This window comes from Megascapheus bottae, chromosome 5 (genome assembly GCF_031878675.1).
Source record: "Megascapheus bottae isolate mThoBot1 chromosome 5, mThoBot2.hap1, whole genome shotgun sequence".
Taxonomy (NCBI): Eukaryota; Metazoa; Chordata; class Mammalia; order Rodentia; family Geomyidae; genus Megascapheus; species Megascapheus bottae.
The window spans coordinates 4,102,708-4,128,776 of record NC_143513.1 but is presented as its reverse complement, the minus strand read 5'-3'; the positions used below and the strand labels follow the sequence as shown (position 1 = coordinate 4,128,776).

General features: G+C 40.3%; 1 protein-coding gene across 1 annotated transcript in view; it reads left to right on the top strand.

Moving 5' to 3' along the window:
- Positions 1 to 26,069, top strand: part of Amph (amphiphysin) — a 123,707-nt gene that overhangs the window by 46,765 nt on the left and 50,873 nt on the right. Inside the window, exons 3-7 of the mRNA XM_090332602.1 lie at positions 7,962 to 8,016; positions 13,775 to 13,869; positions 17,083 to 17,178; positions 23,099 to 23,206; positions 25,211 to 25,296. Coding sequence (XP_090188728.1) covers positions 7,962 to 8,016; positions 13,775 to 13,869; positions 17,083 to 17,178; positions 23,099 to 23,206; positions 25,211 to 25,296 — 440 coding nt within the window. The remainder of the gene's footprint in view (positions 1 to 7,961; positions 8,017 to 13,774; positions 13,870 to 17,082; positions 17,179 to 23,098; positions 23,207 to 25,210; positions 25,297 to 26,069) is intronic.

The window sequence follows — 26,069 nt, the reverse complement described above, 5'->3', positions numbered from 1 at the left end:
TAATTATAATAGATTCTCTTGCTCTCCAGTTATCCAGGAGCTCTTGTGTGAGCAAGAAGTAGAATCATCCTTTTATCTTGTAGAAGAAACAGAAGGAAAGACGCAGGCATGTCTCCCTTGTATATAGAACCTGGAGTGATTCCCACCTACCCCCACCCCACACATAGATAAAAAAATACATGAAGCATACTTGTACCCTGGTAATTTTCAGAGGAATTTAGGTGAACTGCATATTCATTGAGCAGTGTGATAAGACTTTGTTGATTTAAAGCAACAGAAGCCAATGTGGGGACATAGGTTATGGGAAAGGGATGGAGAAAACAATAAAGAGAATGCAGGAGGCATTAGAAAATGATACAGAAATCACCCATCAGCATACTGGGCTATTCTGAACACAAACCAAGAAATAGCCTTTTCCAGAAACAGTGGCAATTTCCTGAAGTATGTGGAAATGGTACAAAGACAAGATGGAGGAGGGAAAAGCCACAGGAATAATGATACAGAATAATGTACGATAATGCTAAATAAAACTGTAATGTTGTTCTTTCCTGACAAGAAAATACTCTAAGCCTTAGAGATACTTGGTGATTTTCCCTAGATCCAACAACTAAACAATGACAGAGTTCCAGACACATTGTAGGTGAATATCCAGCAAAAATAGAGACCTACACAGAATTTTGTAACTGAAAACATCTTTGGTTCCCACCAGATATGTTAAGAAAGCTTAATGCATTTTTCTTTTGTGCTAGGACCTGGACTTGAACTCAGGGTCTCACACTCTTGTTTACTTTTTAAATTTTAACTCAAGGCTGGAACTCTGCCACTTCAACCACAGCTCTACTTCTGGCTTTTTGGTGGTTAATTGTAGACACGTGTCTCAGAAGCTTTTCTGCCTGGCCTAGCTTCAAATCCTCAGATTTCAGCCCCTGAGAATTTTGTGCTGAAGAAATGACTTTTGCATGCTGCATGAGAAGAATGTCTAGTCAGTCTTTTAGCTTTCTTATTTAGGTGAATTTCAGATGACAGTCATTATGGTTATTACTTAATGATTTATGATATCTTAATATCTTAAGGGAACATAAAATACTTTAATAACTGGAAAAAATAGAATGCCACTTAAATTAACCTCCAATTTTTCTGCTCAAGTTGAATTCATCTATTTTAGCCATTGTTGTACAATTTGAACTTCCTTCTACTCTTATATAAAAATGTATTTAAAATACCTTCAGAGATGCTCATTTTATTTTTTAAATACCCTTATTGTGTCCTTTTGGCAAGATAAAATCAGGGCATGGATTGGAATCTGAATTTTTTCATTTTCTTTCGTCTGGAAGAAAGGGCATGCATTAATTATGGGCTTCATTTGACTTTGTCCTGTGAATGTTTGCGCAAAGACTGCCCTTCTCTGCTACTCTCTTGCTATTTCTAGACATCGAACGAGCCAGGTGACTCAGGGCCATCAGCTTTCCTGGCAACCTTCTCATGTCTTTCTGGGGGCAAATATCCTGCTGAGCAAGACTGGGGCTTTGTCGTTGGCATGGCACCTCTGCCCTTTCCCATGGATGAACCCTGAATGACAGAGCAAATTTGTGAAAGCCAAAGCCATCTGTAAGACCTTGGGGGTCCCACCTCTGCTCACTGTCTCATTCTGTTTCATAACAGAGTTGTCGTAAAAGAATGACTTCTCTTCCTCCCTCAGTTGGCATCCAGAGATGCTTTAGGATTCTTTTATGGCTGCATTTGACAAATTGTGAAGTGCCCCAAGATTCTATAATTGCCAAATTTCAGAAATATGGTTCAGGGGATCCAAATTGTTTTAATTGCACCTTTAGGCGTCAGTTCAAGTTGTGTCTAGATCTGCCCAGGAAAATCACATGTCTGTTTTCAACTGTGATTGAGTAAAACTTAACTGATCATACTGATGAGTCTGGGGCCCGGGTTTTATGTCTCAGTTCTGTTCCATCTCTTCTCACCAGTTGGGTATCCATTGTCTGACCATCCAGTTTGCCCTCAGTCTTGAATTTGCTTCTTTTCTGACATGTACCTGTTGATTCCAAACGTGGTTTTTTTTTTTCTGGCTAGACTCATTCTTTATTTTGCTACTGCTAGATTTCCATGTTCCTGTTCCAGCATTTCCTGGCTTGGTTAGGGACCTATGTCATCAGGCCCTTTAGACTGAGTTCTGCTGAGGTTGTACTGTCTCGGTGGGCATCCGTGCTGATGGGCTAGTCATTGGCCTGAAAAAAAAAATAAACAGCCAGTATCCAGAACATTCCAGGGCTGTGGCAATGTGGCAAAAGAAGAAGTAGTAGGGACAAAGAAGTGGTAGGGACAGGGTACTAGTAGCGTATGCTTATAAACTTAACTACTTAGGAGGTAGAGATCCAGAAGAAAATGGTTCAAGGTCAGCCCAAGAATAGATCTCATGAGTTCACAGCTCACCAGTAGCTTGGTATAATACCGTGAACCTGTCAGCCTAGCCACCAACAGGATGTCTTAAGTAGGGAAATCACCATCCAGGTAAAAGGCCTGGCAGGCAAACAGCAGAAAAAAAGGGCTTAGAGGTGTGGTCCAAGCAGGAGAGTATTTGCTTAGTGTGAGACCTTAAGTTCAAACCCAGTACATACACACACTAAAATGGAGGGGAGGAGGAACGAGGGTAAGTAAAGTCCTCTGCAACCAAGTCTGATGTTGCTGGGACAGGAAGTAGAATTTTCACCTCATATATCTAATAGAGAGGTGCATGCAATGCAGGTTGAACATAATGAAGTCTCCTTTAATATATGTTTTCTTTTCAGCTTTTCATACACAGTAGTTCCTCTTTTTCTGAAATGGATATATCCGCAAGACCGCTAGTGGATGCCTAAGGCCCTGAGTCCCAAACCCTACGTGTACTATGATTCTTCTCATATACATAGACCAGTGACGAAGTTCAATTCATAAATTAGGCAAGGGATCAACAACAGTAACTTAGTATAGATCTTAGCGGGCTCAGCAAACGATTTTCATTCTTTCTTTATGTTGAGAACTTCCCCCTTTTCTCTTAACGGAAGCACTTTCTAGTCTTTCTTTGGCTGCTGGAATCACTGCTCTTGTTGGGGTTATTATTAAGGACAGGGAAGGTCATTGGAACACACAGACGATGGTAAAGTGACAAGCTGGTTAGATAACCTAGACAAACTGCAGGGTGTGGAGGCTTCACTGGGTGGATCCATTGGAATAAGTGATGGTTTACATTCCAGGGAGGGGTAGAGGGGTTCAGCATAAAGTTTCATCAGACAGTACTAAGGTTTGAACTCAGGGTTTTGTGCTTGCTAGGCAGGTGCTCTAGCAAGTGAGCCATACTGCTAGATCCTTTTGCATTGCCAGTTTCCAACATGAAGTTCACTTTGAGCCCTCGCTGGGCCTAGGCTACAGTCATCCTACTTGTGTTTCACACATGGGCAGGGCAACAGGGTCATGTGACTACACTCACACACTGGTTGAGATGAAATGTCTCTTGAATTTTGTATGCCTGGGCAGGCCTCGAACTACCATCCCCAAATCTCTGCCTCCCAAGTCATTAAGATTACAGGCTTGATAGAAAACTTAGTTATATTTCAAAATGAGTATTTATTAGCATCTATTAATGATACAAAGAGATTTTCATTGTAGCATTTCTATGCATGCAATGCAATGTACCCAGATCAAGCCAGGGTCCTCTGTCGATTTTCTTACCTACCCTCATCATGTCATACGACAGTTTCAGCAGTTTTCATTCTATTTACATACTTACAGGCACAGAGGTACTTGGACTATTCACTCTCTGGCAATCTACCTCCCACTGACACCCACACCAGTTTTGCTTTTTGTTCATTTTTTTTTTTTTTACCAGTCCTGGGCTTGAGCTCAGGGACTAGCTCTGTCCTTGGATTTTCTCAAGGCTAGAGCTCTACCACTTGAGCCTCAGCACCACTTCCGGCTTTTTCCTATGTATGTGGTACCGAGGAATCAAACCCGGGTCTTCATGCATGCTAGGCAGGCACTCTACCACTAGGCCAAACTCCCGGCCCCTATTCATGTATTTTTTATTGTAATTAATAGAAGGGTTACATTATATTCACCAGATAGAAGGTGCATTACTTCACATACCTTGGTACTCTTTCTCATGTCTTGGTCCCCATTTCCCTCCCCTCTACCCCCACCCCCATCTTGTTTTCCCGCCTTCCCTTTCCAACTTCAAATAACCAAATAAGCATATATACAATATATCAGATAACAAGGTGAAATACTGTAATAATATGAGATAACCAAGGGACAGCAAAAGAGATGAGAGATAAAATAGTACATTAAGGACAACAATCACTCATTATATGGCTTTTGTTTCTATATCCTGGAGGTCCTTTCATTTAGCATCATACTATATGGCCTTATGTATCTAGGTTTTGTTCTATTGTAAATCTCTGCCAGGAGAGCCCAAAGTTTCTACTGATTATGACAAATGAGGGAAACCATTGAGCCTATGTTCCTTTGAGTCTGGCTTACTTCACTTAATATGATTTTTTTGAAGTCTTTCCATTTCCTTACAAATGGGGCTAGTTGTTCTTTCTGACAGCAGCATAGAATTCCACTGTGTATAAATACCACATCTTGTTGATCCACTCATTAACTGAGGGACATCTGGGTTGGTTCCATATTGCTATGGTAAATAGTGCTGCAGTGAACATTGTTGTGCTAGTGGATTTAGTACCAGTTTTACTTTCTTGTCATTCACTTTCCATCATTTACTGTGGATATTGTACAAAGGAATTTCATCTAATATGCTTGGGTAAATGAATTGTATAGCCAGAAGAAGGAACACACATGGCTCATGCATCCAAGAAGAAATAGTCAATAACATGAAGGCAATGTAAATCAGCACTGCTACCACTCCATCCCATCCTAGTCAGAAGAGCAATCATAAAGAAAACAAACAGCAAGAAACTCTGGTGAGGATTCAGGGGTGAGGGGGAGTCCTCATTTTCTGCTGGGGCAATGTAAACTAGAGCACCATTAGGGAACTACATATAATATAATATAATTAATATAAACTTATTTTTGACCCCAGTTGACTTCAGGAACCGAGCCTATGGAAGTGGAACAGGAACAGGAGTATTGAGGATACCAGGTGTTTCTTCTCCGAATCTTCTTTACCTTCTACATTTTTTTCTCAAATGTTTACCATTAGCATTTTTTTGGTTCTCATCTCTGTGAAAATAACTTTCTACTATACTGTGTCAGAGATCTACTTAAATTTGTCTTAGCTTATAGCAGGATGGGTTCACAGTAAATAAGAAACTAGAACCTGTCATTTTTCAACCACAGTGAGACACTAGTGAACGTTAGAAGTGTGATGATTTGTTTTGTTTTGGTTTGGCTTGTCATGCTGGATAGAACCATTGTGGAGGAAATTCATTCAATGAACAGACCCTAATCTTGTATCTGATACTAGCTGAGTTTACAGGGCTGTAAAAATAGCTTATTCTTCATTCAGATACAGACTACCCTACCTGAACATTACATAGATTTTATAGGAGTAATGTCACTATATCAGTGCTTTGCAAGGGCTGTCTGGAATGTTATAAATGGCTTGAGATGCTGGGGTGTCAAGTAGGAACAGACATGAAAGGAACTCAGCCCAAACTGGGGCAGGCAAAGGAGCACACAAGGCTGTCAGGCATCACCCTTCTTATCTCTAACCCACAGGCTCCACCCTCTGTTCCAATTGGTTGATCGTAGGTTCACAATCTGCAAAAGGATATGGCTTAATGAACCTGATGCAACACAAATTCAAGGAGCTTCTAACAGGAGATGGTGATTACTGTGCAACAGGAAAGGAATGTAACTAAAATGTAATTAGCCAAGCCACCTGGCCAAAGCAGGAACTTTTCAGAACAATTACCGCAAGATTAACAGAAAGGACACAAACCACTTGGATAGAAAAGATATACAGTGAATACTAATTTTCAGCTGTTCCCCTCCTATCAGTCCCCAAGTATCATTAAATATGATGGAGATTTTATGATTGTTCTGCTTCTCCAAAATACTTGGAGTAGCTGGTTCAGAGCCCAATACTATGCATTTCACAATGCAACATTTCGGCTTAGATATTTGGTTCTTCTTCTAGATTCTGATTTATTAAAGTAGCAAGCTCCCCTTCCTCACCTTTGAGGCCAAATCCTAACAAGTATTTGTTGAACTGGATATGACTGTGGAGCCATTTTCTCTACAGCTATTAAATGGTTACACAATTGAAATGCATGTATACTTGATGTTTTTGGTGACAGTGTCTTAGGAGATCCTGTAGTGCCTGGCAGTGTATCCGAATGCTCACCTTCCCAAGCCCATGTGATTGACATATATCTGTCAGAACTGACATCTGTTTTCCTGACAACTTGCTCTGGCTACTGCATAGCTCTGCTGTGAAAGGACATACAGTACTGAGAACTCATATCACTTGTGTAGTAGCCCTGGACCAACAGGCAAGAGCAGTTGATGGATACATGCCCTGCTCCTGCAGCCCTCATTTGTACAATCCACAGAGTGTTAGATTTGCCTTGTAACTCTGAGTTCCTCAGTGGGACTGAGGCATAGCTGCACAGAGTGGCTAACTTACTGGATAATACAGGCCTTTGCATCTCTTCTCTTCCCAGCCTCATCCTTTCTCTCTCCATTTGACATTGCCTGATTCACTCCACATTAAATGACTTGCAGTTAAATCTCCTCTTTGAGTTTCTTTTTTTTTTCCTTTTCTTTTTCTTTTTTTGTCAGTCATGGGACTTACTTCTTCGAGTTTCTAAGAGGAATCGAAATTGAAACAGGCACTCATATGTCAAAATTTGTGACTCCACAATTTCCCTGTTCCAGCGCCATCCAACAGAAATGTCATACAAGTAATATACATAATTTAAAATGCCCTAGGGCTTATGTTGAGAAAGGTGCAGAGAAACAGGAAAAAATGTTAATATGATTTTCCTACCTATATTAATTAAAAAATAACCATTTAAAGACTTTTACAAAGGAGCTGCCATTCACCAACACAGTTTATGAGTACAGTCTATCCTGATCCATGCCACCCCATTATATTAATTTTTTAAAAGAATTTTTTAACATTGATTTTTACATCTTATTTCCAATGATGAGTTTCACAAACAAGTATTCAAGAAGGGAATCTCTATATACAATCACTGGCACTTATATATTAATTTTTAAAATCATTTTACAATGCTATCAGTGTAACATTTTTATGAACTGCCTTTCTGATATCTGTTTTGCCAAATGCACTAATATGATCAGCACATATATACCCTGCCTCTCTCTGGACTGGTTGCATTGTACCTGTAGCATGTGGCTGTTGTATTGAACAGTGGCAATCAGTTCAGTATTGGTGTTCTTTGTACATCAAAGTTACAAATGCAACCCAGTGTTGGTGGTCCATGCCTATAATCCTAGCATCCGTAGGATCCGTGAGATGTGAGACTTGCAGTTTGAAGCTCAATACAGGTAGGAAAGTCCTGAGACTCTTATCTCTAATTAAGGACCAAAAAGTCAGAAAAAAGGCCATGGATCAACATGTAGAATGCTAGCCATGAGCAAAAAGAAGTTCAGAGACAGTGCTCAGGCCCTGAAGCCCTAGCACCAGTATAAAAAAGAATAAATCACAAATGTGGTAGCTTCGAATAGATAGGAGACAGCATGGTGAATCATATTTCCTACTCTAAGCAGAACCTTATTTGCTTTCTTTTCCTTTTGGTTAAATAAAAACTATAAATAAATCTATCTGATGGGTATTATTGTCACGCTTTATTTTGTGACTATGTATTTCTGTTCTTTGAAGAATGAGCTTCTGGCAGTAAGAGTATTGGGTTATTTCTTGTTTTGTGTTTGCATGCAGCAGGATGTAGACAAGATTTTTAGCATCCCTGTGCCTGTGTGTTTTTCAGGCGGAGGGCACCAGACTCCAGCGAGAACTCAGAGGATACTTAGCAGCAATCAAAGGTAATGTGGATATGTTGTTTACTGCATGTTACTAAGCACAAGTTGTTCTTGGGATTTGCCAAGAGACAAGATTGAGAGCTAATTACAAAGCTAGTTGGCTTCCTGGTGAGTTAGGGTACTTGAACACAGGTGCTTCATTCCACCCACCTCCACATACCCACTGAAATGGTAATCAGAATATACAAAGACAAATATATATCTGCCCTTCTGCTGGGAGCTAAGAATAAATGCCACCCACATGCCTGAGCTTTCTAGGAAGACTTACTGGATAGGGTGAACTTGGGATTTGTTTAAGCAGCACTGTCGCTTGCTTATAGCCTGAGAGTACGCTGGTCCTAGGAGGAGAACTCATAAAGACTCACTCTTAGGCCCTCTGGTTGGAAGGGGCAAGGAATGTGTGTGAGCACTGTGCCTAGGACCTTGGCTGGCCTCAAACTGTGATCCTCATATTCACAGCCTCCTAGGGAGTTAGGGTTACAGATGTTAGACACTGGCACTGGCTATAGCTGCTATCCTCTTAAACAGCTATCTGATGCTAGATACTAGCAATTCATTCAACATCCTCTTAATGGTCTATTGCTGCTCCTGGCTTCTGCTATACTATGTTTAAACTGAGGCTGTTTTGAACTACAACCTATTCTCAGGCTATGCAAGCAAAGATTATACGTGTTGCCAACCTTGCCATCTCTGCAACCCATCTCTGGAGATGGAAGAGAGCTCACACAGTGGGCTCCCACGTGGAAATCGACCTTGGGTTCTATTAATGCAAAAATGTTGAACAGAAGGGGCAGGAGTGTGGCCTGGTGGTAGAGTGCTTGGATTCTTCAGTACTACATTACACAGAGAAAAAAAGCTGGAAGTGGTGCTGTGGCTCAAGTGATAGAGTGTTAGCCTTGAGAAAGCTCAAGGACAAGCCTTGGCCCCGAGTTCAAGCTTCAGGGCTGGACTTCCCTCTGTTGAATAGAGGGAAGCGGTTGCATCCAAGAGAAAGAAATTAATCTCCATAATGCTGGGAAGTTGCTTTGCTGTTTGTAAATTGCTAATCTTTTAAGAGGCTGAGCACCAGTGGCTCATGCTTATAATCCAAGCTATTCAGGTGGCTGAGATCTGAGGATCATGGTTTGAAGCCAGCCAGGGCAGGAAAGTCTGTGAGATGTTTATCTCCAGTTAACCACCAAAAAGCCAGTGGAAGCCTTGAGCAAAGAAGCTCAGGAAGAATGACTGGGCCTTAAATTCAAATCCTAGGACCAGCATAAACAAAAGAGAAGGAAAATATTTGGTACTGAATGTAACCAAATACCAGAGGCAACATTTTGTATGCCCTCTGTTTTGTTTTTTTTTGGTCAGTCCTGGGGCTTAAACTGAGGGCCTAGACACTATCCTTGGACACTTTTTGCTCAAGGCTGGCACTCTGCCACTTGAGTCATAGCACCACTTTCAGCTTTTTCTGTGTGTGTGGTACCAAGGATTCGAACCCAGGGCTTCGTGCATGCTAGGCAAGCATTCTACTATCAGGCCACACTTCTGGTTCTATTTTTTAAAATATCTTTATTGTAACAGTGATGAGCAGAGGAGTTATAGTTACATAAGTAAGGCAATGAAGTTCATTTTTTAAAAACAGTGTTACCCTCTCCCTTATATTCTTTGGCTCATTCCTTCCTACTTCCTTTCCTCAAATTTTATAGTTCATTTCCAACATAATGTCTAGTGAATATCATTATTTATTGATTCAGCCTTTCTCCTGTTTCTGTGATTCCCTTTTCCTTCCACAGATTGGTCTGACAAAGGGTCAGAAAACCAAACTAAAACAGAAAAAAAAGAAATAACTATAAAGGAAGTAATAAAAAAAACCCTCTTGTTTCCAATTCTTGGAGTTCATGTTGATACACTTCATTATATATGATCCTATGCACTTAGCAATTGGGATATTGAGATCCTCTGTTAAGAATATCATAGACATATTCTAGGTCTTACAAAGAGTGAAATCATGCAACCTACTTCTCTGTGGGTCTTGCTTAATTTGCTTAATATATTTTTTCCAGGTATTTCCATTTCCTTACAAATGTGGGAATGTCATTCTTTCTCACAAAAGCATAAAGCTCAATTGTGTATATATACCATATCTTCATGATCCATTCATCTACTGAGGGGTTGGTTCTGTATACCAACTATGGTAAATAATGCTATAATGAACATGGTTGTTCTGGTAGCTTTAGTATGGCCTTGATTATGGTAATTTGGGTTCCCTTTATTTTTTTATTTTATTTTATTTTTTATTGTAATTAATAGAAGGGTTACATGATATTTGCCAGATCGAAGGTGCATTAATTCACATACATTGATACCCTTTCACATGTGTTGGTACCCATTACCCTCCCCCCCACACCCCCATCCGTCTTGGTTTTCCCCCCTTCCCTATCAAATTTCAAATAACCAAATACAAATAAATTCAATATATCAGATAACAAAGTGAGATACTGTAACAATATGAGATAACCAAGGGACAGCAAAGGAGAGGAGAGACAACAGTACATTAAGGAAAACAATCATTCGTTATATGGCTTTTGTTTCAATATCCTGCAGGTCCTTTTCATACTGTATGGCCTTATGTATCAAGATTTTGCTCTATTGCAGATCTCTGCTAGTAGAGCCCAAGGTTTCTACTGATTATGACGAATGAGGGAAACCATTGAGCCTAAGTTCCTTTGAGTCTGGCTTACTTCACTTACTATGATTTTTCTAAGTCTTTCCATTTCCTAACAAATGGGCGATGTCATTCTTTCTGACAGCAGCATAGAATTCCGTTGTGTACAAATACCACAACTTGTTGATCCACTCATCAACTGAGGGACATCTAGGTTGGTTCCATATCTTTGTTGTGCTGCAATGAACATTGTTGTGCTAGTGGATTTAGTATGCCCTTGTTTCTGGATGGTTGGGTAAATGCCAAGTAGTGGAATTGCTGGGTCATAGGGGAGTTCTATGTTTAGCCTTTTGAGGCACTGCCACACTGCTTTCCATAGTGGTTGAACGAGTTTGCACTCCCACCAACAGTGTAGTAGGGATCCCTCCTGGCCACATCCCCTCCAGCATCTGTTATTATTCGTTTTCCTGATCCTGGCCATTCTAATTGGAGTGAGGTAGAATCTTAGAGTTGTTTTGATTTGCATTTCTTTTATGACCAGAGATGTTGAGCATTTCTTCATGTGTCTATAGGCCATTTTTGTTTCTTCTTCAGAGAAGACCCATTTTTTAATGGGATGGTTGTTACTTTGGAGATTAGTTTTGGAGTGATTCAATTTTTTGAGTTGTTGATATATTTTAGATATGAGGCCTTTGTCTGTTGTTTGGTTGGTGAAGATCTTCTCCCACTCTGTAGGCTTCCTAATTAATTTACTAGCTATGTCCTTTGCCATACAAAAGCTCCGCAGTTTAATGCAGTTTGGGTTCCCTTTAGATAAAGGTCTCAGAAACAATTTGTCTGTGCAAATGGCTTTCTGCCCATTGTTTTGTTTTGTTGTTGGTTTTTTTTTTGCCAGTCCTGGGGCTTGACCTCAGGGCCTGGGCACTGTCTTTAGGTTTTCTCAAGGCTATAGCCCTTCCACTTAAGCCACAGCACCACTTCCAGCTTTTTTCTATGTATGTGGCACCAAGAAATTGACCCTAGGTCTTTGTGCATGCTAGGCAAGCACTCGACCACAGGCCAAACTCCTGGCCCTGCCCATTTTTCTTATCCACAGAGGGGATGGGCAGCTATTTGGGGCTGTTAATGCATGCATTTACATTGCAGCATTATTTTTTTACTCTAGTGAGTAAAGTCTTATGAATTTTATTTTAAGATTATGTCCAGTGTTTATTTTTCTCCCTGAATGTCACTATTCTTCGTTCTCTGACAAGACATTGTCTATAATTTCCATCAGAGTCTGGTAAAGATTTAATGAACATCACAGGAGCCCTTTGACACCTGACTTATTGGAGGAGGATTAGCTTTGGCATAAATCAGAAAGATGTGTTTCTTGGTCCACAGTTATTTGTGTCTCTTAGGTCATTGGTGACCCTGTCATAGAGACATGGCTACTGGGAGCCAGGAACAGGGTTTTGCATCCATTTTGGTTATATGTTCCTGAATAATTGTTTGTTTCAACAGGGTCTCCAGACACTTGAGTCATCACTGTTTTCCTACCTTGACTTTGTCTGAATAGCCAAGTCTTAGATCAGCCAATGTCTAGAGCATCCTTCTTCATGGTCTGTGAAGAGCCCTTGGTGGAGAGAAGATTATGCACTTCCACACATCATTCAAACTTCTAGGATGCAAGGACCCAGTATCTACCCACAGTTATCAAAGGGGCAACAAAGGGGGATTTTCTCTTCCTACATAGTGAAAATAAAGTGTACCAACTCACCTGCTGACCTCTCTGCACTCTCTAGTGCTACATTTTTATTATTCCAGGCATGTTTTAATTTGTTCTTTTGTGATCATCATTGAACCCAGAATCAACTTCTTTCTAGCCAACAACCATATGATTGGCTTTCCAGTTTGGAAGTGGCTTACTTCTGCCTTTGATTCATCGGGGTTATCTGTCTCTCCTCTCCCTTTGTTCAGCATCTTTGGCTTCCTGAGAGAGGGCAAGATACCTGCTTGGCTAGGTTGTACCATTTATAGATTAAGAGTCTGATACCACAAATGGACTAATGTAGTCCCCAGCCAGTCCTTGTCATCAAAGATGAGCTTTGTGGAAACTCAATACTTATTCTTTAGCCACCATGGAAAAGGCTTGACAGTTCTTTTTTTCTTTTCTGAAATAATAAATATTGATTTGTTTAAATTTCAAGCATACATTTAATAAACATTTCCATATAATTAGTGAGTATATGAAATAGAAATTTTGTATAAAGTTATAGTTGATGCAAAAAAACTCATTCACAATCCCAACATCTAGGTAAAATGTTCAACATTTGTATCTCCTTTAAATTTCTTATAAGACAAATTGACATGAGGGTACTTTACATGAGGGTACTTTAAATTGCCATGCTGCACTCAGAAACTTTATTCCTTTGCTATTATTATAATAACTACATCTTATAGCATATCAGGTGTATTTCTAATGAAAATGTTGACCTACAGGCTTATGAACCCAAATCTTACTGAAAGTTTTTATATAATACTGTGCAGATGGTTATTATGAATGTTGGAAAAATAGAACCTTTTTTTTTCTTCTTTTAATTTTTAAACTTTAGACCACTTTTCAAGGATTTCTTTATTCTTTCAAACCACTTAACCATCTTTAATTGTTATATCTTAGAATTTGATTTTGTTTTTATGTGTTTCAAAAGTGCTTTGTTTAAAAGTTAAAGCACTTGCATTAAGTCATTTCAGATTCTTACTTTTAGAGCTTTAAAAGTAACAGACTCTTCTTAGTGTTCTAGACATTCATGGCTTCGTACTGTTTCTTGAAACAGCCCAGGTAATACAACTCTTTATTGTTGATGGTGTTGTTTTCAGAATAAGAATGTGTTTATTTTCCCCAAGACTCATGTATTCTATCACCCTGTAAAGAGTATGAGACGTTAGGTGTGATAATTCTCAGGGATCCTCAAGGAAAATCATGGCTGTAGATTGAAATGGCAGTTGTGCCTGCACAACTTTTTCCTTAAGTATGTAATAGGTCCTCAAGATTTTTTCAGTAAGCAAAACAGGGGAAGAAGAAGGACTCTACTTATTTACTTCCTTACAGGACTTGTTTTTCTCCAATACCAGGCATGCAAGAGGCCTCCATGAAACTCACCGAGTCTCTGCATGAGGTGTATGAGCCTGATTGGTATGGTCGGGAAGACGTGAAGATGGTTGGAGAGGTAAGAGCTGTGCAGCTGTGCACAGGAGGCCTGGAGAAGCTTCCAGGAGGTTCTCACCAAGCTGTGCTTGATCTGCCTCCCCTGCTCAATTCAGAGCCTTCGTGGAGAGGGGAGCTCAGCTACCCAGAAGACAACATATAGTTCTGGATTATTCCAAACTCAAAGATGAAAGGGATTATAAAATCATTTGGGTGGAAAATTGTGTGTTCATGATTGTTTTTCTTCCAAATAACAGTAATGTTCTTCATACCATTTCTCAGAGAATTAGATGATGGGGTGATTTCATGTAAGAACATCCCCTCTTTGCTCTCATTTCCCTTTTAACCACATCGCCCTGAGTTCAGGGACAGGAAGTCTGAACAACATCCATTCTATAGTGACCCTGGACCATTCATAAGCCAGTCTGAAGAGCATGAAGACATGCACTATGTCATCCAGTAATTATTCCAGTAATTGAACTTGAGAAAACCTTTGGCTCTAGATGTGCTGGACCATATAGGTCCTTGTGGCATGGAGAAGGTAGACAAGTGGATGAGGATCATTGGCTTCCTTGAAGCAGAGTGAATTGGGGAGGAAGCATAGCTGTAGGTGAGCTTGGGCCAGTTCTTTAATTTCCTTCAACTTTTTCAGTCTCCTTGTATAAAAAATGAGAGTAATCATTGGGTCTGCGAATAACAAAGTTGAAGTTGCTCCAAGACAGCTCTGACAAGCTGATGTTGAGCTTTATAATCTCATTAGTACTGAGATTAGTACTGAGGAGAGCTATTGTTGGCTTTGTTATATCCTCCCAAAACTTTTAAGATCTGGAGGTCACAAACTTTTCCAAGCATTATTATCTATCGCACAACTTACTCTTTTTACAAATGTAAAGAGACTTTTGACAGGGAAGTGCTGAAAATGCCATCTGACTAGATTTTTGACTAATGGTGTATTCTTAATTATCATGAATGTAGTCCCTTTAAGGGAAAAGTGGAAACTTGGATGAACATTTTTAGACATGTCCTCACTATATTCTTGGCCTGAAAAGTACCATTTTGATGTGGATTTCTCAAGTTCATGGCTGCTTTCCCACTTGGATCTCCATGGTTGACAAGTGTTTTGGAATCCTCAGTTGCAAATGAAAATAGGGGCTCTTTGGCTGGTGAAGGAACTCATGAGTTCTTGTTCATAGTGTCTGCTGACATCGGAAGACGAGCTGTTTTACACAGAGGGCTTAAGGAAAGAAAGATTGAAACCATGGCCTTACATATAGTAAGCCATGCACTCTTGCCCTGAGTCATATTCATTTTTCTCTGTATAAAACTCTTATCCTGACATCTAGTATTATTTTTGAAGTGTGTAGAAAAAATATTAAATGGTTTTTTTTCTTTCCAAAAAAAGAAAAAAGACCTGTCTCTCACATGGCAGAATTTGGGGATCAAGAACCCAAGTCTGGCATTGTGGACTCAAAAGTATGTTCCTTCTTTCCCATCTTTAGCCAGCCTCATTCAGACACAAGTGAACTCTTTGGGAACTGGCCATGACCTCTCATTTCCATACTTCAGTCAATAAGAAGAATGAAGTCTGAAGACAAAGGCATTCCTTGCTCTTTGAGCTATTTCCTGAAATGGTTTCTCATGGGCTAGAACTTAAGTCACATGGCATCAGCTAGCTGCAAAGGAAGCTAGGAAATAGAAACCTTATCTTGGCTAGCCATGCAACTCTATTAAAATTAGATCTTCAACTGCAAAAGAGCACAAAAGTGTAGACTGGTAAATAAGCAGCAGACTGACTGTTTGAGAAGATCCAAATATAATCATCATAGCTATGTGGATGTGCCTGGGATTTTGTGAAGTGCTTTGTCCTTATTTATTCATTTAACCAGAGGACTTGAAATCTAAGAAGATTCAATGTCCAGATATCAGTCTTATTGTTTAGATAAATCAGTCCGGTGTTAAAGACAGATGGAGGCTTGGAGTGCAAGGAGATGGACTTGAATGGAAAGGTCTTTCCTTTATACTACCATATGACCTTGGCCAGTATGACCTGGACCTCATGTGACATCCATGAATTTCAGTGTCCTCTTCTCTATATTTTGGAAGTCTGTTTTCATAAACCATTGTGAGAATTTTAGGGATCCTCTGTTTAGCTCAATAATTGACATAGGTATTATAAAAATAACATGATAACTAGCACTCATTGTCTGTTTACAGTAGCTTCTTCATAAATATTAAGTCTTTTCCGACCATGGCAGTGACTTTCCTGCTCACTCTGTGACTGCTTCTGGTGTTATTCATGTGGGTTGCTTATTTATTTTTTCCTTTTGCTAGCACTGAGGCTTGAAGTCGGGGCTTGGGCACTATCCCTGAAATGATTTTGCTCAAGGCTAGATAGACTCTCCCACTTGAGCCATAGCTCCACTTCTGGTCTTTGGTTCGTTAATTGGAGACAAGAGTCTCACCGACTTTCCTGCCAGGTTAGCTTCAAACCGTAACCCTCAGATCTCAGCCACCAGTGCCTGGAGGGATGGGCTAGGGAGGGATGGGGAGAACAATGAAGAGATGGCATTGACCCAGATGCCCTGTACTCATCAACTGCATTGTTAAATGGAAACTCCTTTGCACAACTATGTAAAGAAAATAAAAATATTAAAAAGTTTCTTTGTGTGCTCTACTGTGGCTTGAACTCAGGACTTTACATTCTCACTCAGTTTTTTTTTTCTGGGATCATGGCTGGTATTCTACAACTTGAGCCATGTCTCCAGTGAAGCATTTTTACTTGTTAGTTGAAGATGAAATCTCTTGGGCTTTTCCCCCAGGCTAGCTTGAAATCACTATCCTCAGATCTCAGCCTCTTAAATAGCTAATGGGTTGATTTCTGATTTCCTGAATTGTTTAGGTAAGCTGGCTGTATCTGGACTTCTATGTTTTAGATTCAAAATCCATGTATAGGCAATTGGAAATCTTTGAAGCTTACATTGATTAATAATGTAGAACCAGAAATAGGTCTTTTTAAAGTGAGTTGGACTCTTTGTCTAGATGGTTAGTCAAAAAAATGAGATCCAGCTGTCGTAACTTTTAAATCGTATCCTTCTGTAATCTACATTCTTTTTGGCATCTTCTATCTGGAAAATATGACTTACCTACTTCTATAGTTGGAGATGTTTTAGAAGCTCATTGAAATGTATCCAATTAAAATAACATGGTGCCTGTCTGTTTCTCTTTTTCCTTTTAGAAATGTGATGTTCTGTGGGAAGACTTCCATCAAAAACTAGTGGATGGGTCCTTGCTGACTCTGGACACCTACCTGGGCCAGTTTCCTGACATAAAGGTGATTTTAATCCTGTGTGCATAAAGGAAGAATTTGAATGGTCTGAAATCTGCACAAGATAAGAGGAATTAAATGTCCTCAAATAGACATCAAAGCCATGCAGTAACTTTTCCATTATTTGAGCATAGGATTTTTGTTCTATGCCTATCACTTTGACATGAAATCCAGTTACAGAAATCACACTGTCCTCTTTGGTGACTTGCTTCAGCTTTCATTGCTTTCCAGAAGCCTTTTAGAAGCCTGAAATTTTTTTAAAAAAATCATAAATTCAGAAGCACCAAAAACCTTTTATATTAAAATTTTTATCATAACGTTTTGAGTAAGGCTTTTCATGAGAATACATCATGGTAACAAGGAAAGAAGAAACTTCATTATGGACAGCGAGGAAATCATGACCTTCCCTTTCTTTCTATTTATTTCTCATGTAGTGATAATGTACTCATCTATTTTCCTTCAAAATCTCAAGTTCAGATTTAAGTATTAAGGCAAAAGCATTCCAAATGCTTTCTCTTCCAGACCTGGAAACACCTTTACAAAAGATAATATATCTTATTTGACACTCAGATTCGCTGCTGGGGTAGATATACAGAGACAGACTGATTGCAGAAGAAGATTGATGCTGGAAATAAATATGGCTTTCAAGCCATCATCTGCATTGTATCCCCTTTTCCTGCTACTTGTTTTCCTTGCTTAAAAATATGTTTCCTGGTAAGTAGGCATGTCCAATCTCACTGGCAGTGCAAGAAGCCCCTGACCCAACATCATCAGGTATCTGCAGTGAGCAGCTCGTTATGTGTCTTCTGACATGCAGTCCAGCTTTTACCTGGCCTTCTGTGTCACCCTAATCAAACACCAGGAGACTGTGCAAATGTACACCAGCCTCGGCTCTGAGACATAGATTAAACTAGCCCTCATAATTGCAATGATTCCCTGCCCCTATAAAGTAGGGCTGGGTGTAGTTGGTGCCTATACAGAGTGTTTGGGGGTAAGAGGAGCCCTTGAATCTACTCTAGATGCATTATTTTGTTGGAAAATGCAGCAGGGAGCAGATCCACTATGGCATCCCGATGATGTTAGCGACAGAGAGTGGGTGTTACTGGGTGCTTTCTCTGTGTGCTTCACTCTCTGTGTTTTATGTGCACATTCCACAAAACACTCACACCTCTGTCTCCACAAGTCAGACATTTTTTGAGGCTTCTACACTCTGTGTTAATCTGGCCAACCCTTCTGTGTTTTTAGCAGTCTCCAAGTAGCTTGAGAATGCCAGGGCTGCTGGTTTTCTGAGACAAGCGACTTAGCCAGTGATGCATACAGTGCCCCCAAAAGTTGGAATATCATATACTTCTTCAGTATTTCCCCTGAGATAAGATGGAATGTGGATTTTGGGGGAAAAAAATCTGTTTGCATTGCTTTTGGGAAAGGTGCTGGGATGACTAGTTTGTGATAAATCAAACTACCATTTTAGTTCCTATTGGCTACCAGTGGTTGTTAGAGTATGCTGGTTATATTATGTAAGTGATTAGAGTGTTTTGGGGTAAAACTAGTGTAGTCTTATCTTTGGGAAACCTCTGGAAAAGATAGGTTGCTGGACAGGAGCAGCATCTCAAGTACACTCTGGGAGTTGGGGTTTGTTTTCCATTTATATTAGGTGGAAGCCAGGGAAGGAACTGTTGTATGTGGTTATATGATGGATGACACCATTCCAACCACAGATCTGTCTTGCTCTTACCCTTGAATGTTAGTGAATTGACATTTACCTATTGCATGACAGTGTCATCTCTACAAAAACCAACAAAATAAATCAGAAGATGATGAGGAAAATGATATTTTACTACCTAAAAATTAAAGGAAGCCTGTAATTATTTGTGTACTATATACTCATAATATGACTTGGCTAGGCAAAGGAAGACTGTGATTGCAGGAGAAGTAGAAATTTGGAGGTAAGGAACGAAGACAGTATCATCAATAAAATGTGAGGCTCTCAGCTGTTGCAAGACTGCCTGATGACAACTATTGGATAATTGGATGTACTCGTTAGTCGTAGAGATTTTTAGAGGAAAAACACATACAGTAACCTCTGGTGTGACACAGATTAAAGTCACGATGGATTATTATTATTATTTGCTTTTTGTTCCATGTCAGAAAGACAGGGAACTCAACTGGAGTTTTTAAGAAGTTCTTTTTCTTGGAATCCATGGTCAGTTTCAAATGCAGAGACGATGCTTCTGTTCCTGAACATGTAGTGACATGGAAGTGATGATAGGTAGGCCTTTGGGAGGTGCTCTGAAGATTAATGCATGTCAGGGTTTTACATAGATCATGATAAAGAGGTTCAGTCTGTCTGTCTTGCTCTGTCTTGAACTCCTTCGGTCTCTTTGTCTCAAGCCATGTTTAGAAAATTGGAGAGCACACAGACTGTCAGGCAATGTAGAGAATTGGGTAACCCTGGAATCTAACACACATGGAGGGCGGAGCATAAATCACTTGGAAAAGAGATACTTTATAAGTGGGAAATGGGAGGATACTCGTATTGAATGTTTTAAAGATTTTTCTTGGGTGATAATGGGTTTAAATTATTCTCCGTGTCTTTTCTCAATGAAGGGAATTGAGAGGTAGTTCCTAAAATGAAGGCTAAGCAATTACATAATGAATGGGGTTTTTGATAGAAAGGAAAATGATGATGAAAAATACCAAGTGGAGAATTTTCAAAGCATGCCACGTAATTAACTTCCTTGACTCCCACTGAAACTCCACAGGCTGTGTGCAGTTAAAACCTCAGGCTCATTTCCAAATATTTACTGCAGCATATCAGTGAGAGGTATGAAGTGCCATTCACAAGGACATGGTGTCTGGCTTTTCCTGCGGTGACTGGCAGGCTATCCGCTGTTATTGTTCTAGTCTTCAGCATCCACATGTGAATTCAATGCCATAATAAGAGCCTGTTTGTCACCAGTTCTGGTGGGCTCATGATGGTGAGCAGTTACAGAAGGGCATATTTTAGATTCCAACTCAGCAGGCATTTGTAGCTACGGTATGCCAAGGGAATCATAAACTGGTGTTATTATTGAGGCTTTCTTTTTTTCTTTTTTTTTTGCCAGTCCTGGGCTTGAGCTCAGGGCCTGAACACTGTCCTTGGACTTTCTTAAGGCTAGAAGAACTCTGCCACTTCAGTCATAGCACCACTTCCAGCTTTTTCTTATGTATGTGGTACCGAGAAATCGAACCCGGGTCTTTGTTCATGCTAGGCAAGCACTCTACCAATAAGCCACACTCCTGGCCCTCGAGGTTTTCTTTTAAAAAGGGTAAAAAATTCACTTCTGGTCTGCACAAATTTAGCGCACAGTGGAAAGTTTTAATTAAATCCATTACTTAATTGAAATGTATTGTTAGTTAAATTGACCTATTTATAATTACGTTTATCATTGGAGGACTGAATAAAAATTTTATCATATTTTATATTTAAAAAAATCTCAGCAGTAGGGGCCAGGAGGGTGGCCTAGTGATAGAGTGCTTGCATCCACTAAGCCCTGGGTTCATTTCCTTGGATCCAGGTACACAGAAAAAGCCAGAAGTGTTGCTGTGGTTTAAGTAGTAGAAAGCACTAACCTTGAGCACTGGCCCAAGGAGTGCCCAGGTACTGAGTTCAAACCCCAGAGCTGGAAAAAAAAAAAAAGTAGAAAAAAAATCGTAGCAGTATTAACTCTGTCCTCCTGAGATTGTTTTCCACCAAATTTCCCAAATGTTATATAGGAAAGCAAAGGAGACTGATTTACTTTTTCCAAAACAAAAATTGATTTATCAAGAGAGGGGCTTCAGAATAATCCCTTCCATGTTAGGTGCCAGTGGTTCATGCCTGTTATCCTAGTTACCCAGGAGGCTGAGATCTGAAGATCATGGTTAGAAACCAGCTTGGGCAAGAAAACCTGTCAGAAGCAGAGCTGTGGCTCAAATGGTAGAGCACTAACCTTGAGCAAAAAAAGCTCAGGGACAATACCCAGGCCCTGAATTCAAGCCCCAGGACTGGCACATACATACAAAGAAATAGTTCCTTTCACTTTGGTCAGGTCTCTCTTTAGAACGGACATGTCAATTATGTAAGAAACTGGACCATGTCGCTTACTTCAATCAATTTTTCCCAGTCTTAGAAGGAAACAAATTTTGAATATTTTCCAAACTGAAATCCATCTGGGCACCAGTGACTCATGCCTGTAATCTTAGCTACTCCAGAGGCTGAGATCTTGAGGAGCAAGTTTCGGGAAAGCCCTGGAGACTCCCATCTCCAGAATAATCAGCAAAAACACTGGCATGGAAGTGAAATGGTGGAGCACCAGCTAAGCAAGCAACTCAAGTGAGAGTTTCAAACCCTAGTGCTGTCAAGAAGAAGAGGAGAGAGATAGTAAGAGTATCTGCCCACAGCTACCTGTCCTGGGTCTTGCTGGGACTAAGGAGGAAGGCTGGGGTAACAGGTGGTCCCTCACTTACTCTTCACATATGTAGCAGTAGCTGTTGGAAGTGACTCAAGTGCAGATGAGGCCGAGTGAGCCATCCAGTGATGCCCTTACTGGGAGATGCTCACCATGCATGAAGACAACTTTGGGTGGACGTAGCCTTCTCACATCTTGTTTCCTTCCTACTTAGTAGTTCTCTGTTCAATCCAGCCTATTCTTCAGCACTTATTGTGCCCAAAGTTCCCAATCGCCCCGAAGATCACCAGAGTTCATGACCAATGCAAGCAGCAAAGAGACATTTATTAGTGAGCTCGAGCTTGATCCTCTGCCCCTTAGAAATCAGTAACACTTGGAGGCCCTGACTACAGAATTAGCACAGCTTTTATAGTACAGAATAAACAAGTTTTACTTTTCATTTTCACAGCCTCAGGTTTTAGTTAACTTTTACATAGAGACATTCCTCAGTTGTTTTTTTTTTTTCGGTTCTGATGTTATGGTGTCCCACAGAACTTTAGTTTTAGGTGTCCTTGCTAGCTGTGGAACACAGCTGCAGTCCTAGAGATGACCTTTGAATGTCCTTGCTAGCTCTCTGGGAAACAACTGATGGAGCATCTTACAGTTCTCCTGAGAAGAGGTGGTTAGGGGATTTCTCCGAGCTTTACAAAATGGAGACTGCTTAGAAATAACTTTTTCCTGAAGTTCATCAAACTTGAAAATGAATCTCTGAGCCAGCTTGCATTTCTTCTACTGTACTGTAAGGAAGAAGGTACGGTATCTCTTTCCTAAGTATCTTCAGACATTTGGGGTAGTAAGAAAAAATGGTCCCTGTAGGTGAGCAGGACTTTTTTGGCCTATTGTTTACAGCCAAAGATCTCTTGGTTCTTCTTCTTTTCCCTACAAGGGGTCTTGTCACAGACTTCCTCACAGGGACAGTTGGAGACCGGTGGGGCCTACCTCGCCTGTTAGGCTCTCTGTGTGTCAGACACCAGCAAGGTGATGCATTAGCTCAGGTGGCTGCACTGAACAGAGGACAGAGAGCATCTTGTCTGAGAAAGGATTTCTTCGGAAGGAAATGTGTCTGATTGTATTGTTGCTAGTGTGTTACTAAAAACCACAGAATCAACTCTTAACATAGTTTTCTACTAGGATATTTTAAGATCTAGAGTACAGGTTTGACTCTATGCTAGAATTTCTGAAATTCTTGAATTTTCCCCCTCTGTGACTGCAACCTGTGCTTTGAGCTCCCATTTTTTTTTAAGCAAAAGGGAAATTTTTTTGCCTGATCATTTCCATAGAAAGAAGGGGACGCTGTATTCTGATCTCCAGGGGTCTTTTGGTACTGAAACCCCTGAACCTCTCTACTTTCTGTCAAAACCTTCTGCTTCTTGAGATGAAGAGAGCTTTTGTGCCTTTTGTGCCATTTTGTGCCAGGGTGCTCTCCTTGTCTCAGTCTTCTATTTCCTTATTGGCAGAATCGCATTGCCAAGCGCAGCAGGAAGCTGGTGGACTACGACAGTGCTCGCCACCACCTGGAGGCTTTGCAGAGCTCCAAGAGGAAGGATGAGAGCCGGATCTCTAAGGTAGGGCTGTCGATCCTACAGTGGACCCCAATGCTGACCCCACATTTCGTTCCTCATTGAATCCCACACTTGACCCCCAGGGTGGATCCCATTGTGGTTTGCCCAGCAGATCCCATAGTTGATCCTACAGTGGATCCCACAGTTTGACTCCTACAATGCTCTTGCAATGGATCACATAGTAGATCCAGCCGTGGATCCCACAGTTGACCCCCACAGTGGATCCCACCGAAGTTCTCACCATGGATCACATGGCAGATCCCACACTGAATCCCAGTTGATTGTGAAGTGGATCCCTGTTAATTCACCATGTCATCTGCTCTGTTGCCTCTTTGCTTTCCACTGTTTATTTCCTTGTAAAGGAAGATGGGAGTCAGGCCAGAACTACTGAAACTGGAACGTGGTGCTCTGGCCTCCTTCCTATTATTTTTATTAAAGGAGAGACTTTGGTGTAATTGCAGAGTTTACCGGAGTGAACTCTGCGACTCACACTTTTCCATCTGTGTAAATTCTGCTCTGCTGCTCTGTGTCAGGACTACAAATGAGTCCTACTTTGTGTCAGAACTCCCCTGTGTGCGGTGTGATCTGTGATCCATGCTTTAGTGTAGAATCTGCTGGGGGACCAAGTAAAATTCTCAGACAAATAATTGCAGATTGTGTAAGAATATAGGCATTATTTATCTTTTAGAACATCCTTCTCAATCACTTTGGTCCTATATGCAAGCCATGTACAAATACCAGCAAACTGATGTCACCTCCCCACTCACCTCCTCAGTGCTCCCTGTGGGCTCAATATTGCCTTCTCTGCTGAGTGGTCTTTCTGTGTCACATGTCTAGCTGTGTTTCTCTATCACTAAACTCTTGTGGTGGCTGTCATTGCCTGTCAAGGAATACAAGGATCAAAATTTTTTGCATGGTATGCAGGACCTTTGCAGTTTGGTTATGACATGGCTGCCATTTATCCTTACCAGCATTCAGTTACTTCTGTAATCCTTACTTTAACACTCACATACAACACACACACACACACACACACACACACACAAATATCCCAGATCCTATATGACCTGCACGTAATCCTGAGTATTCCCAGTAATTAGTCCATTTATAAGAGCCCTCCCAGTTGCCAGAAACTCTGTTGAACCCCTTGTCTGCATTGCCTTTCCTTCATATTCAGCCATTGAGGTGCAGATTAGAAAAGAAAACCAAATCCACATGATGAGAAGCTCGAGTTTTATCCCGAGGACCACCTCCACCTCCTTTATGTATTGTGACACTTCAGTGCCTCTTTCTTTTATTTTTCTTTACTTTTATTGTCAGGATGATGTATAGAGGGGTTGCAATTACATTTGTAAGGTAGTGAATGCATTACTTCTTGAACATTGTTACTCATTTCCATGTTTTTCTCCCACTTTCCTTCCTCCACCCCCTCCTTAGTTGTAAAGTTCATTTACAACTTGTGAATATCGCTGTTACACTGGTTCATATCTCTTTCTTTACCACGTGGTTGCTAGGTCTTCAAGGTTCAGTTAAAATATGACCTCTCTGTGGAGCCTTCTCTCTGCCCTTTCGCTTACAGACGGTTACAGAATAGATTGCTTGTCCTTTCTGAGGATGCATCAGGCAATCATTTAGTCATTCCAGCAGACTGGGACTTTCTAGGGGGCAGCATTCACATCTGGTGCCCAGAATAAAACTTTCCATAACAGGAAGCAACCCCATTTTTTAAATTAACTATTTTTATTGTTATTATAAAGGTGATGTACAGACAGGTTACCATTTCATAAGTCAGGTAAGCAACCACGATTTTGTAGAATAAATGGTGACCAGCACAGGGTAAAGCATTGTTCTCAATCTAGTTCCTTGTTTTAGAAAACTCTTCCTGTTTCTCATTCATTGAAAAAAAAGTATGTATTTTAACAAATTGTCCCTCTTTTCCCTGATCTTTCCGGGATACATAAAGCAATTTATGTTTCATATCAGATATGTATTGTGCACCCTTTCTAGGCAGAAGAGGAATTTCAGAAAGCGCAGAAAGTGTTTGAAGAGTTTAATGTTGACTTACAAGAGGAGTTGCCATCACTGTGGTCAAGGTAAATGTGTTTCTGCATGTCTGTCCACATCTCTTCTGGCAGTTGGAGAAGAACAGTTTGTCTCCATTACCTGTGACATTTCCAATGATACTCAGGAGATGGGCTCTGGGCCTGCACTTCCCAGCATGACACTTAATCCCCACACCTGGATGTATTGGGTGACACCAAGGTACTGAATTTTAAATTTATTTATTTAGGCACATAGGGTTAGCAGCTGCCTGTTTTGGATACTACAGTCATGTCTCAGTTCTTCTGCTTGCAATTTCTTTTCCTAGTAGTGTCTTAAGCTATCTTTGGCTGGACTGGCTTCAGACAGAAATCCTCCACTTCCACTTCTATACGCAGTCCCATTGCTTTTTAAACTGAATTTAAAAAAAAATGCTTGACCACTTCAATTAAAAAATTTTTCAGTGGTGAGATTAATATTCTTGGAGATTGCTAGTAGATAATTATGAAATAATACCCTTGGGAAAATTGCCAACAGACAAGTATATGCTATTTGATTTAGACTATAAGTGAGTTCTATAACTGGTTCTATAACTGAGTTTTTATATATCTGGTGTATAACTGAGGGGTTTTGTGTAGTTATTTGTAAAAGCATCCCAAATTAGCACTGACATAGTTTGGACTTCTGTATTCTTTCCTTAAAGGTATTTAGTTATTAAAAAATGAAGCACTTTTCAGTATGTCTTGTAACATGAAAGACTTTGTAGAAATGAAATATCTGAACGCACTGGAAAGAATCCTTTCCTCTTCTTAGTTCATGTACAAAA